At 48.1% G+C, this 14461-nt stretch overlaps 2 protein-coding genes across 2 annotated transcripts; one reads left to right on the plus strand and one right to left on the minus strand.

The window, feature by feature from the left end:
• The first annotated feature begins 4329 nt into the window (after window positions 1-4329).
• LOC100127083 (VIN3-like protein 1) lies at window positions 4330-9891 on the plus strand. Its single transcript, XM_044531458.1, has 4 exons — window positions 4330-4525; window positions 5064-5712; window positions 8160-8467; window positions 8564-9891. Exons 1-4 carry the CDS (start codon window positions 4483-4485, stop codon window positions 9655-9657), a joined length of 2094 nt encoding a protein of 697 aa, XP_044387393.1. The 5' UTR covers window positions 4330-4482; the 3' UTR covers window positions 9658-9891.
• A 310-nt stretch (window positions 9892-10201) lies between these two features.
• On the minus strand, window positions 10202-13565 carry LOC123110835 (rho GTPase-activating protein 2). Its single transcript, XM_044531459.1, has 5 exons — window positions 12912-13565; window positions 11707-11827; window positions 11503-11622; window positions 11117-11344; window positions 10202-10985 (listed from the first exon to the last, which is right to left on the minus strand). The coding sequence occupies exons 1-5, from the start codon at window positions 13283-13285 to the stop codon at window positions 10479-10481; spliced, it is 1350 nt and encodes a 449-aa protein (XP_044387394.1). The 5' UTR covers window positions 13286-13565; the 3' UTR covers window positions 10202-10478.
• Between the last annotated feature and the right edge of the window lie 896 nt (window positions 13566-14461).

The following is a 14461-nucleotide window of genomic DNA, read 5'->3' on the forward strand; positions in this document are numbered from 1 at the left end:
AAACGATTCTGCATCTACTACTATTACTCCACACATCGACGGACTCCTGCCTACATCTAGAGTATTAAGTTCATGAAGAACAGAGTAACACATTAAGAAAGATGACATGATGTAGAGGGATAAACTCATGCAATATGATATGAACCCCATCTTTTTATCCTCGATGGCAACAATACAATACGTGCCTTGCTGCACCTGCTGTCACTGGGAAAGGACACCGCAAGATTGAACCCAAAGCTAAGAACTTCTCCCATTGCAAGAAAGATCAATCTAGTAGGCCAAACCAAACTAATAATTCGAAGAGACTTGCAAAGATAACTTAATCACACATAAAAAAATTCAGAGGAGATTCAAATATTTCTCATAGATAAACTTGATCATAAACCCACAATTCATCGGATCTCGACAAACACACCGCAAAGAGAGTTACATAGAATAGATCTCTAAGAAGATCGAGGAGAACTTTGTATTGAGATTCAAAGAGAGAGAAGAAGCCATCTAGCTAATAACTATGGACCCGAAGGTCTGTCGTAAACTACTCACAACTCATCGGAGAGGCCTTGGAGATGATGTAGAGGCCCTCCATGGTCGATTCCCCCTCCGGCAGAGTGTCGGCGAAGGCTCCAAGATGGGATCTCACGGATACAGAAGGTTGCGGCGATGGAAATAATTTTTCGTGGTGCCACTGGATGTTTTCGGGGTCCGTGGATACATATAGGAGGAAGAAGTAGGTCGGTGGACACTCGAGGGCCCACGAGGGTGGGGCGCGCGCCCACCACCAGGGGGCGCGCCGGGCACCCTTGTGGCCGCCTCCTCTGTTGCTTGACGTCCACTCCAAGTCCCCTGGATCACGTTTGTTCCAAAAAGATCACTCCCGAAGGTTTCATTCTGTTTGGACTCCGTTTGATATTCCTTTCCTTCGAAACACTGAAATAGGCAAAAAAAACAGCAATTTGGGCTGGGCCTCCGATTAGTAGGTTAGTCCCAAAAATGATATAAAAGTGTAGAGTAAAGCCCATAAACATCCAAAACAAGTAATATAATAGCATGGAACAATAAAAAATTATAGATACGTTGGAGACGTATCACTGTTGCGTCGAGGCAGTCACGAGCAGCCAACAGACCATCACCCGAGAGAGGACGAGGACGTTGAGCCGGGCACCCGCCACATGTGCCGGAGACGCAGAGGACGAGCCTCCCACCACCACGGGCTCACTCCGCAAGCCGAGGCAGCCACGCGCGCGAAGTGCCCCTCCACCTCCGTCCTCCGGCATGGGCTTCGCCCGACGGACTCATCTGGCGGTGGCGGGAGGGGCAGCAGTGCTGGAGGGGGGGCCGCGGCAGAGCAGGTATGGTTCCCTCGAGCCACCCTAGGGGTGACGCAGGGTCAGATCAACTGTGGTTTCTTTCAGGTAGACCCCCCTCCCCCCCCCCAAAAAAAAAGATGTGGCATCACCTTTTTTCCTTGGTCTTGGAGTCGAAAACCACGGTCCGCTTTAGCGATCTGATAGCTGTGGTGAGGGGTGATGTTAGGATTAAGTTACATTTCTATTAAGTTATTTATGTGATACATGCGTTTGAAATGTCTAATTTAAGCTTAAATTACACCTGCAAAATTGAAGAAAATGACGAAAAAAAGATATGGAAGCCAGTTATGGCTGCTATGTGTTTGCATAGAGTGGTCACAACCTCCAAGTTCATATGAAACATACTTTATATAGCGGACGACCATCATCCTCGTCGATATGACGAACTTGTTAGAATTGGTCTAATGGTCGAGTGGATCTCTCACCTTTTTATTTACTAGAATAATGCCCGTGCGTTGCAACGGGATATAAATATTCTAGTACGTTAGCTTGTGATTTACCTATTCATAATAGTGCAATTGTGTAAATAAATGTTCATCAAATTCTGCCCATGAAATATCTTATAGTTTGATCAAAAGTTTGGTAAGTAAAATAAAGTGAAATTGGTTCATGAGTAAATTAAGTTGATTGACTATCATACAAGGAACGTTGAACGAATGGATGATGAAAAGAAAGGTGAAATGAGAATCTTATGTTATTTTTAAGTAGTAGAATTTAAAGAAAATGACAAAAAGATATGGAAGCCAGTTATGGCTGCTATATGTTTGCATAGAGTGGTCACAACCTCCAAGGTCATATGAAACGCGCTTTATATAGCGGACGACGATCGTCCTCGTCGATATGACGAATTTGCTAGAATTGGTCTAATGGTCGAGTGGATCTCTCACCTTTTTATTTACTAGAACAATGCCTGTGCGTTGCAACGGGATATAAATATTCTAGTACGTTGGCTTGTGATTTACCTGTTCATAATAGTGTGATTGTTTAAACGAATGTTCATCAAATTCTGCCCATGAATTACCTTATATTTTGATCAGAAGTTTGGTATGTAAATTAAAATGAAATTAGTTCAGAAGGTAGGTAAATTAAGTTGATTGACTATCATACAAGGAACGTTGGACGAATGGGTGGTGAAAAGAAAGGTGAAATTGAAACCTTACGTTATTTTTAAGTAGTAGATAGATGCGAAGGAGGTAACACCGCTCCACCTCTGGGCCCTCCAGTTAGCACCTCTCGCATCGCCGGCCACCTGTCGCGATGCCGTGCAAGTCCAACTCCTCGAAAGCACGCAGGGAATCACGATCTTCAAGACGACACCCTCAGGAGGGGAAGCAGCATGGATCAACGCATAATCCGGCCCTGCACTGAAGGACCTAGGCTTTCACCGAAAAAAGTGGCCCGAGAGAGGAGGAGGTCGGAGAGCTCCACGAAGGCTCCCAGGAGGAGAGCGACATCCGAAGACGCCGCGTCATCAGCTTTTGCCCGGAGCCACCGTACCTCCGCACCCTCACGCTGTCGGGCGAAGATGGGAGAACCCCAGAGCCGCCGACTTGTGAACCCACTGGCCCGACCACCAACCTCACCGCCGGCTGGAGCCGACATGCCAGATCAGGCCGAGCCCGCCATGGCCAAATCTGACACCTCGGGATGTCGTCGCGTCGAGGCAACCACGAGCAGCCGACAGACCATCACCCGAGAGAGGACGAGGACACTGAGCCAGGCAGCCACACCGGCCAGAGACGTTGAGGACGAGCCTCCCACCACCACGGGCTCACGCCGCAAGCCGAGGCGGCCGCACGCGAAGAGCCCCTCCGTTGTCGTCCTCCAGCACAGGCTACGCCCGGCGGACTCATCCGGCGGTGGTGGGATGGGGATACATGCTGGAAGGGGGGGGGGGGCGGCGGAGCAAGTATGGTTCCCTCGTGCCACCCTAGGGACGACGTGGGGTCAGATCAACTGCGGTTTCTTTCTGGTAGAACCCCCCAAAAAAGATGTGGCAGCACCTTTTTTTCCTTGGTCTTGGAGTCAAAAACCACGGTCTGCTTTAGCGATCTGATAGGTGTCGCGAGGGGTGAAGTTATGATTAACTTAAGTTTCTATTAAGTTATTTATGTGATACTTGCGTTTGATATGTCTAATTTAAGCTTAAATTACACCTACAAAATTGAAGAAAATGACGGAAAAGAAGATATGGAAGCCAATTATGGCTGCTATGTGTTTGCATAGAGTGGTCACAACCTTCAAGTTCATATGAAACGTGCTTTATATAGCGGACGACGATCGTCCTCGTCGATATGACGAATTTGCTAGAATTGGTCTAATGACCGAGTGAATCTCTCACCTTTTTATTTACTAGAACATTGCTCGTGCGTTGCAACGAGATATAAATATTCTAATATTTTAGCTTGTGATTTACCTATTCATAATAGTGTGATTGTGTAAATAAGTGTTCATCAAATTCTGGCCATGAATTACCTTATATTTTGCTTAGAAGTTTGGTAAGTAAATTAAAGTAAAATTGCTTCAGAAGGTAAGTAAATTAAGTTGATTGACAAGGAAGGTTGGACGAAGGGGCAGTGAAAAGAAAGGTGAAATGGGAACCTTACGTTCTTTTAAAAAAAAGTAGAGATAATTACCTTATATTTCGATTAGAAGTTTGGTAAGTAAATTAAAGTGAAATTGGTTTAGAAGATAAGTAAATTAAGTTGATTGACAAGGAAGGTTGAACGAAGGGGTGGTGAAAAAAAGTTGAAATGAGAACCTTACTTTCTTTTTAAGTAAGTAGAGAAGTAAAGATAGAGATAGAGAAAAGTGGATCTTTTTTTTTTGTTGACGGGTGGCAAAGTGGATCTCTCAACTTGAACGTTTGGAAAACTCAAAATTTGGAAATAGAAAAAAAAAACGTATTCTTACGGGAAGATGAGATGGAAGCCCAATGATCGGGCCGGCCCACCTCCACCCTCTGTCTTGTCGGTCTCGTGCACCACCATCCCGGGAGAGGAACAAAACCCTCCTCTCCTCTCCTTCCACCAAAGCCGCAGCAGCCGTCCGGCCGGAGCAGAACCATCCGCTCTCCCCTCGCGCTCCACTGCGGCGGCCGCGGCCCTCCACGGGGATGAAGTCGACCGGAGGAGATCCGTCCGGATTCGCCGCTGCGGGTGAGCCGGCCCTACCTAGCAGCTCGCTTATTAGGCTACCTTTTCTTCTTCTTCTTCGCCGTGAGCAATCAAACCCGAATCCTACGCTTTCAGCTCCCCTGAATGCATCCGTGCGTGATTCCATCCGATCCGATCCGATCCGATCATTCTTCTCCCGCGAGCGCGCGCGCAAGCTCGATCTTAGCTTCCTGGTTGGTGGGTCCCATGCTGCGTGTGAACCCGCGTACTGGGCCAAGTCAAGCATGGATGGATGCTTGCTTTCTTCTTAGCCACGCGTGTTTTACTAGTTACCACTTTCCTCTTTTAGCGGTTTAATTAATTGACTAGCAGCATGTCGGGCGATAGGTGATATTTAATGGCGGGGAGTTTAGGCTAAGGATTGCATATTCCAAGTGCTCAACAAGTGAAACCATGCTAGTATCTACAAGTAGTTTTTAATTGCCGGGAGATGGGTGGTATTTAGTTCATAAGATTTGTTGTTTTCTGTCCATACTAATGTTTTTGTTCCTTTTTTCTACTTTGTCTTTTCCCTTGCTAGCTTTACATGCTTCTAGTGATGCGAGCGAACATGAAGAGATTAAACCCGCTGATGACAGCAACACCATCTCAGACTATGCCCAGGAACCATTGAATTTTTTTCCGGAACAAGAATCAAACGATGCTAGTGTTAGTACAGAAAAGAAACAGTCTGTGGTATCCAAATGCAAGTCGGTGGAAGAAATTCCAAGAGAAGCAACCGTAAAAAGGTGCAAGAACATCGATTCCAAGAAGCTCTTCTCAAATAACAACAATAGTCCAAGCCTCACTGGTATTCAGGCTCTCAGAAAGCCGCCAAGAAAGGGGGGCCATCCTATTCAACTTCGTGAGAGCGAAATGTTTCAAGACAAAAAGCCTCCTTCCACATGGATATGCAAAAATGCAGCCTGCAAAGCTGTGCTTACCTCAGAGAATACATTCTGTAAACGGTGTTCGTGTTGTATATGTCACCTTTTCGATGACAACAAAGATCCTAGCCTTTGGCTCGTCTGCTCATCGGAGACTGGTGACACAGATTGCTGTGAGTCGTCCTGCCACGTTGAGTGCGCACTCCAGCGCCGAAAGGCAGGGCGCATCGATCTTGGGCAATCTATGCACCTAGATGGTAACTATTGCTGTGCTGCCTGCGGGAAGGTTATTGGAATACCTGGGTGAGTAGTTTGGCCTCTTGCTGATGCATTGGCATATATTTTCAGTATGGGAATGTTGCTATGCATTTTCTACATTGCAGTTTCTGTTATGTTGCATTTTTCCTGGTTTTATCAGTTAAGGTTGCAATTGTTGAGATGTTGATTTCGTCTCATTTTTGCTAGCTGTCTCAGAACTTTTCTATGATAGGTTTCGTTGGGTTTTAAATATTTAAGTCATGATATTTCCAAACGTCAGCTAACCTATTTGTTAGTTTTGCCTGAAACATACATTAGAAGTATGACAGTTGTAGATTTTATCCTGACCAGACCGGCTTTCTTCCGGGTCGGCGTATTTCAGAAAACATTGTTTACGCGGCCGACCTCCTTCGTGCCTGCCACGTCCGGAAAGCCCCCACGATTGTGTTCAAAATCGACTTTCGGAAGGCTTTCGACTCGGTTAACTGGTCCAGCCTCCTTTCCGTTCTCTCAGCCCGTGGATTCAACTCCCGGTGGTGCGGTTGGATCCGAGACATTCTTTCTACAGGACACACCGCCGTCCTTCTCAACAGTATCCCTGGGGACTGGATCCTTTGCCGCAATGGCCTCCGTCAAGGGGACGCGCTTTCGCCGTGCCTTTTTATTCTTGTCGCCGATGTCCTCCAGCGTCTTATTCGCTCGGCTTCCTCGGATGGGAGGCTTGCTCACCCGATTGACCCCTCGCTCCCCTGCCCTGTGCTCCAATACGCCGACGACACCCTTATCCTCTGCCGTGCGGACCCCCAGTCGGCGGCGACTCTCAAAACCATCCTTGACTCTTTCGCCCTTGCTACCGGCCTGGCCATCAACTTCCACAAGTCTGGGTTTATTCCCATGCACTGCCCCGACGATCTGTCAGCCGCCATGGCTACTACCCTCGGCTGTCCCATCTCCTCCTTCCCTCAACCCTACCTGGGTCTCCCCCTCTCCCCCTGGAAACTTCCCATCTCCGCTTACGACCCTCTTATCCGCTCCTTTGACCGTTACCTCTCTGGTTGGCGTGCCCTCCTCCTGTCGTCAGGGGGTAGGATGGTCCTTTGTAATGCCGTTCTCAACAACCTCCCCACCTACTTCATGTGCTCGTACTTGCTTCCCTCTGGTGTGATTGAGTTGATTGATCGTAGGCGTCGTGCCTTTTTTTGGACCGGCAAGGATACTTGCTCCGGTGCGCGTTGTCTAATTGCTTGGGATAAAGTGTGTGCAGATGTGCAGGAAGGCGGCTTCGGGATCCGGGATCTCCGTCGGCAGAACATGTGTCTGCTCCTCAACTTCGTCCACAAGCTTCATCAACCCGACTGTCCGCCGTGGAAACGGTGGTTTCTCAGCACCACCAGGAGAGATGTTGGCGACCCCTGCTCGGCTCCTTCTTTCCTTGGGGCCATCATTCTCAGCGGCCTCCCGACGTACAGGTCTATCACCCGCGTGGATCTCCGCGACGGGCGCGCCACCTCGTTCTGGCACGACCGTTGGCGGCCCGGCCGCGCCCTCTGCTTTGAGTACGCGGCATTGTACTCTCACTCGACGCGCCCGAACGCCTCGGTGGCAGCAGTGTCCGCCGACGGTCTGCACCTCCAGAGGCGCCTCTCCTCCGTTGCCGCTTCCCAGCTTGCAGCTGTGCAGGCGATCATCAGTGACCTTGGGCTTGTGGACGCTCCGGATCGTCGACTCATGGCCTGGGGGGAGGACGTGGAGTTCAGCTCGCGCGCCGCGTTCAGGGTCATGTCCCCCCACGGGGTGCTCTGCCAGTCTTCCATCGACATCTGGAGTTCGCGTCTCCCGCGGAAGATCAAGATCTTCGCGTGCCTTCTGGTCCGGGACCGCCTTAGTACCCGGAAGAACCTGCATGCGAAGAGTTGCACCCCCTCCAGCTCGTGCGCCTCCTGCCCCTACGAGGAGTCCACTTCTCACATCTTCGCCGCCTGCGGTCGTGCGGTTTCGACCTGGACTCGCCTCGGTCTGGGCCCTTTCCCCTCGGTGGATGCGATCCTCGCCTCTCCCTCGCCGTCCGCCGACGTGGCTGCGTTGTGGAAAGATGGGCTCTACGTGCTTCTCTGGCAGATCTGGAAGGCCAGGAACAACGCCACCTTCAACAACATACGCTGCACCGCCTGTGATATCCTCGCGAGGACGGCCGACGACCTCCTGATTTGGAGCAGGCGCTATGACGCTCCGTCTCGGGATCGACTTCTGGCCATCCGACTTTTCTTTCTCTCAGTCCTCTAGACTGCCTCATGGCGGGTTTCTCTTTTTTTTTCGCTTCTTATCATGTTGTTTTTTATCTTTTCGATGAAAAACACTGTATGACTGCCAGGTCCTTCGAGTAATATAACAACCGGTGGGGCACAATGCCCCCCCGTCATTCTTGAAAAAAAAAACCCTTCTGTTTATTTCCTTTTAGTTTTGCTTATTTATGGTACCTTTGGATTGAGCAGGTTCTGGAAAAGGCAGCTAGCGGTTGCTAAAGATGCTCGTCGGGTTGATATTCTTTGTTCTCGTATATACCTAAGTCATAGGCTTTTGGATGGCACAACCCGTTTTAAAGAGCTGCATCAGATTGTACAGGATGCAAAGGCAAAGCTGGAAACTGAGGTTGGTCCCCTTGATGGGTCTTCTAAGATGGCCCGGTGCATTGTGGGCCGGCTTCCTGTTGCTGCCGATGTGCAGAAACTTTGCTCTCTAGCAATGGAGAAGGCAGATGACTGGCTGCAGTCAAACTCTCAAGCAGAAACTAAACAAATTGGTACTTCATTTTTTTTTTAAGTTTTACCTCTTTCTAGTGGGTTCATGTGGAACTTAATTCTTTTATGAATCTTACAAACTTCTTTTCATGGTGCAGATACACTTCCTACTGCCTGCAGGTTTAGATTTGAAGATATTACAGCTTCATCATTAGTGATTGTTCTGAAAGAAACTGCTTCCTCGCAGTATCATGCTATCAAAGGCTACAAGCTTTGGTACTGGAACAGCAGAGAACCGCCTTCCACTGGGGAGCCTGTTATTTTCCCCAAAGACCAAAGAAGGATATTGATTTCCAGTCTGCAGCCCTGCACGGAGTATGCCTTTCGGATCATGTCATTTATTGAGGATGGTGAACTTGGCCACTCCGAGTCTAAGTGCTTTACAAGGAGTGTGGAGATCATGCACAAGAATATAGAGCACGGCGCAGAAGGTTGCTCATCTACTGCCAAGAGAAATGTCAAGAGGCAAAATGGCAGGTCATCAGGCTTCAAGGTGCGCCAGCTGGGTAAAGTGTTACGGAGGGCATGGGAAGAGGATGGTTTCCCCAGTGAGTTCTGTAAAGATGAGATTGAAGATTCCTGCAATCAGAGTGATTCAGTGATACTAGAGAAGGGTCAAGTTGCACATGTTGTTTCACGCAAACTTGATCTTAATGAAACCTCAGTCCCAGATTTAAACGCTGAGGTAGTCATGCCAACAGAGTGCCTCCGGAATGAGAACGGGTATAGTTCAGGAAAGAATGATTTGAGGAAGTCCAATGGCTGTGGTGATTTTGCGACCTGCACGGAGGGGCATGTCGGCGAGGCACCTGCAATGGAATCCCGATCACAAAGTCGGAAGCAGACATCAGACTTGGAGCAGGAAACCTGTGCAGAGGATGGCAATTTGGTCATCGGTTCACAGAGGCACTTCTCCCGTAGGTTAGGTGAGCTAGATAATAACTATGAGTACTGTGTGAAGACTATTCGATGGTTGGAATGTTGTGGCCACATCGAGAAAGAATTTAGGATGAGATTCCTAACCTGGTTTAGCCTGAGATCGACGGAGCAGGAGCGGAGGGTTGTCTTGACCTTCATCCACACCCTCGTTGATGAGCCCGGTAGTTTGGCAGGGCAGCTCCTGGATTCATTTGAAGAAATTGTTGCCAGTAAAAGGCCAAGGACTGGTTTCTGCACTAAGCTATGGCACTAATCTGGATAGGCAAATACTAAACAACACCAGTATACTAGTATCCAATATTCTTTGCAAGGGGAAACATAACACTGGTTTGTGTACTAAGCTATGTCATTAATCGATATTATTTCTTATGATCAATATTATTTCTTATAATACTCTTGCGAGGGGAAAGTAACTGGGATATCACAGTTTTCCACTTCGTTGTAATATCACTTCTAACGCTGATAAATGTACGTGTGGTTAGTTTTATTGCTGTACTCTGAACTCTTGATTGATGCCTGTAACTCTGTGTTAACTGGAAAAGTAACATCAGGTAACTATTACAGATGACGAGTTCTACACCTCCACTACAACAAAAATGTGTTCTTTGTTTAGGAATATATATTGAAATTTTTCACTGCGATTTCAGACTTAGCAACGTGTTTCGCTGGTGAGAGTGGGATGAAGTTGAACATGAAAGTAACTGTTACTGAAGCCATCTCACTGCTAAATTCTAGCGTCTCGTTAGCACCATATTTTGGCAGACACCACCATGAACAATTAGAAATCAAGTCACATATGAAAAAATAAAAGAAGATTTTTTGTACAGATAGAATAACATCGAGTGCACACTAATGCAGTCATTTCCATACAACACTGTTTGACCATACAGCAGTGAATCCTGGTGGTGTCCTACGGCAGGACAGATATGAATGACCCACATGGCCATATCACAGCACCAGCAGAGTTAAGTTCAGGCACTACAAGCAATACATTTCAACCAGATGTTGACAAACTCAATCCACCAGAGAGTAAAAACCACAAGATCTACCTGCCCAAGAACACAAGACTCTTTATCATTTCAATAACTCTGCACCTTCTTCTTCTTCTTCATGTATGTCCTCCAGTGCCTTGGTTTCAGATTTCAGTTCAGGTTGATCGTCCTCCATTTCCACAATCTCGGAGCTTACTTCGCGCTGCTTGTTTGTGCTTCCCTCTGGTCTGTCGTCTTCGAGTTGGCTTTCCAGCCGATCCAAGAATACCTCTTCAGCTTCGGTGAGGGGATGGTCGCCTTCCTGTTCGCTGTCGAAACAGGTGTTGTACCTCACCAAATAATCCACCTGCCCCCCGGACTTGCTGATCTGGCTGTGCATATCGCTCAGCTCACAGCTTCTGTCCATCATCTCCCGCTCACTGCCATAGTATTCGGCATCAGAATGCCGACCGGAAGATGCTGGAGATGAGTATGGAGTGTAATCTCCAGGAGCTACATCATCACGCTCTCGAAGCGTCCTCAAGATCAATGTTTTGAGAAAGTTCATGACTTGCACAGCATGCATCAGGGCTGTCAAAGGATCTGACATCTAGAATTGAATAAAAAGTTTAAAGATTAGCCGCAGTAATGGGCAACTTGCCAGTTGGTTTTTTCTTTTTCCGGAGGTCAGGTAAGTACAGACATGTGCTACCCTGCAAGAAGACTAAATGCAGTGATTACCTGAGTCATGTTGGGGGCAAATACCATGGCTATGTTTCTAGCATTCATCTTGTTTAGCTCCTCCTCCACAACATCAGCCATTAGCTCAACAGCCCAATTGAGGAGTGCAGCTGGAGTGGGGCGCAGTAGCGTCACAAGCTCTAGGAATTCCTCTTCAGAATTGCATTGCAGAACCTGCTCCGGGGAGAGGCTATCCAGCACACCTTCAGGAAGTTCCCTGAACCATGCCTGACCAATACATACAAGTTGTAGTTATGTCGTCTTGTAAAACCAATAGTCCTTATTTAACATTTGATTGTAGCCTTATGATTACAGTCTATCGATCGTGTGAACACACTGTCCTTATTGTGTCATCATATGTTGATACGAGTGAAGGACAAATGTACCTTAATGAGGCTTGCCAAGCAGTGAACATCAATGTCCTCAGGAACAACTCCTTTGTTCAGTTGATCCCTCACATGCTCTTCTTGGTCATTCTCCGGGTTTATGCGGAAGATCCCTTCAGCCTGAAGATACAAAACTCGGATGAGTAAATTCATGCTGATTCAGGCCTTCTGGTATGGAGCAACTAATGACTAATGATGTCTGACCTTTAGCCCCCCCTGAGCATACAACCTCTCCTGCATAAGCAGCAGTATCGTGGGGACCGAGTTTCCCTTACCATCGTAGGTGCATTGCATTGATTCAGCTGAGACACCGAAAACACTCGCACTGCAGGAAAAAAATTGTAATCATCTTTGTTTGCGCTTTGTTGAGTGAATTGCGTTCAAATATAGAATCTTGGACAAAGTCATATCTGAATATCAATTTTAGTGTTCAAGTTAATTCCATGTGCACACGGAATCTTGGACAAAGTCACCATTAAATACCATTCTGTAGTCATGCAGTTAATTCCATGTGCATATTAAATATCAGTTTTAGACGTCCTGTAAACTCCATGTCCATATTGAATCTTGAAGGGCAAATTTATGATAACAGACATTCTGAAATAAAAGAAGCATAGTTGGCTAAAAATCAAAATTCTTTATGACATTTCCAGAAAAGTTGTTCTATCATCCCACTGAACCAAAACACATTCTAGATCATTTAAAGTCTTGGTTTTATAAAGGAAGCTATTAAAGGCACCCACCGTTACTGGGACTTCTGAATTAATACGAATAGAAACTCCTGCCGTATTTCCAGATCTATCTACCTATCAGGAAGTAAAGTTGCTTGAACAGGTCAAGAAATTTTAACAAAAATGACAGCAATTCTCAAACCCCCACATCAAGCAACCAGCACGAGAGGGTGCTTGGATACAAGGGACTATTTTTAGTCTGACTAAAAATAGTCTCTTTTAGAGGCTAAAGTTCCAAGCACCCCTGACTAAAGAGAGGCTAGGACTAGTCTTGAGGCTAAAATCTTTTAGTCATGGGAAACCTACTAAAATATGTATTAGCTCTCTCTCTCCTCATTTAATTCCTCTCCTTAGTTCTGGATTGGAGGGTTTGGAGGATAATAAATGCTCAATAACTAGATTTTAGTCTCTTTAGTATTTGGATCCAAGCATGGGTGAGACTAGCAAGTTTTAGTCCCACTACTTTTAGTCATGGGACTAAAACGTATCCAAGCATGCTCCGAGTTGCTCAAGACCGAGTTCCAAATCAGCAACCTCCGTAGATTTTTTTCTCTACTTCACACAAAATGTTCAACCTTAATTTGGGACAGTTTGCAGAAGCTGAAGATATATATCTTGTCGAACATGGAAGGAAGCTAGGAAGGTTGATTGAGATCTCATGGATGGAAGGAAGGGTACCTGGCGCTGGGGACGCGGGGAGGCATCTCCACCTCGAACTCGACGGGGAGGCCGAGGAAGCCGTGGAAGCGGTCGAAGGTGACGTGCGCGACGTGGCGGACGTCGGTCGGCCAGCCGATCTCCATCTCCGCCAGCTCGGGGGCGGCCGCGTCCTCGTCGTTCTCCCCCCAGCGGCAGCCGCCGCCGCCACCGGCGACGCGGTCCGGCCCCCGCTCCACCCGGCAAGCCACCACCGACCTCCGCACGGCCGCGAGCAGCAGCGCCAGCACCGACAGCTGCTGCCTCTCCCGCTCCTCCGCCTCCTCCCCGCCGCCCCTCTTCTTCCCCACGCTTCCGCCCTTGCACCCCGTGGAGACCACCACCACCCCCGTCATCCTCTCTCCTCCTGGGTTGCTTCCACCACCACTCCTCACACAGCGGCCGAGCTCGCGCGCATGGGCGTCGTCGCCGCGCAGCTTTCTCCCCTCACTCCAACTAAAATCTTGGACTCGCCGCCTCCCCCTCTTGCACTCCCTTTCGAAATCGCGGCTGCGGACACATAGATCGAAGCTCAAGCCCCTCTCTCTCTCCGCTTCTTGGAAGTTGGAACTGCACAAAATGCCCTTCTCTCTCTGTTTCTCTCTGCGGTGGTGAGGTGGTGAGCTCAGAGAAGCATTAATGAGGGGGGAAGGAGGAGTGTGGAGGAGCCAAGTGTAAATAGTTTTGAACGCAGAAGGGGCGACGTGCAAAAGGGTATGCGAAGGATTCAAACTCTGACCCGACCGGCCGCAGGAACTGAAAAGCGGCGTGATGTCCTTTGCCATTTTCCACGTCACATTTAAAACGGAAGAAAAATCTGTTGCTTCAAAAGCACACAATCCACCTGGTGTTTGCAGCTTCCTCAACGCTCGTACGGACGCTGGAATTGATGTTACTCCATCATCCTTATCTAAACATCATTGGTGTTACTTGAATATACTCCGGTGGACGGTGGTGGTGACCCTTGTTCGTTGCTGTCTAGTTGAAACTATAGGGTAACACTAGTAGAAAAGAGGGCAAAGGTCCAGGCCGGGTCAGCTCATTAGTTCCGGTTCAGTCCAGAACCGGAATCCATGGGGCATTGGACCCGGTTCGTGAGCCCCGGGGGCCGGCCGGGCCACGTGGGTCATTGGTTCCGGTTCGTCTGGACCTTTTGGTTCCGGTTGGTGGGACGAACCGATGGGCCTCGCTCCTGGCCCACCATCATTGGTTCCGGTTGGTGGCTTGACCACCATTGGTCCCGGTTGGTGGCTTGAACCGGGACCAAAGGCTGCCCTTTAGTCTCGGTTCATGCCACCAACCGGGACCAATGATGTGCCTATATATACTCCCTTGTGTAAGAGTAGAGCACACTGCTCTGTTTTTTCTGGCCGTCGAGGGGGAGAGGGCTTGGTGGTGCTCTAGCTCACCTCCTATGCACATAAGGTGTTCGATGGAATGCCCGAGCCACATTATTTAAGCTTTCTTCATTTTCCTCAATATTTGTCTAGGTTTAGCAGTCCATCACGCGCCGTCCCCGTCTTCACCGCCGT

Source organism: Triticum aestivum, chromosome 5B (assembly GCF_018294505.1).
Source record: "Triticum aestivum cultivar Chinese Spring chromosome 5B, IWGSC CS RefSeq v2.1, whole genome shotgun sequence".
In the NCBI taxonomy this organism is placed as follows: Eukaryota; Viridiplantae; Streptophyta; class Magnoliopsida; order Poales; family Poaceae; genus Triticum; species Triticum aestivum.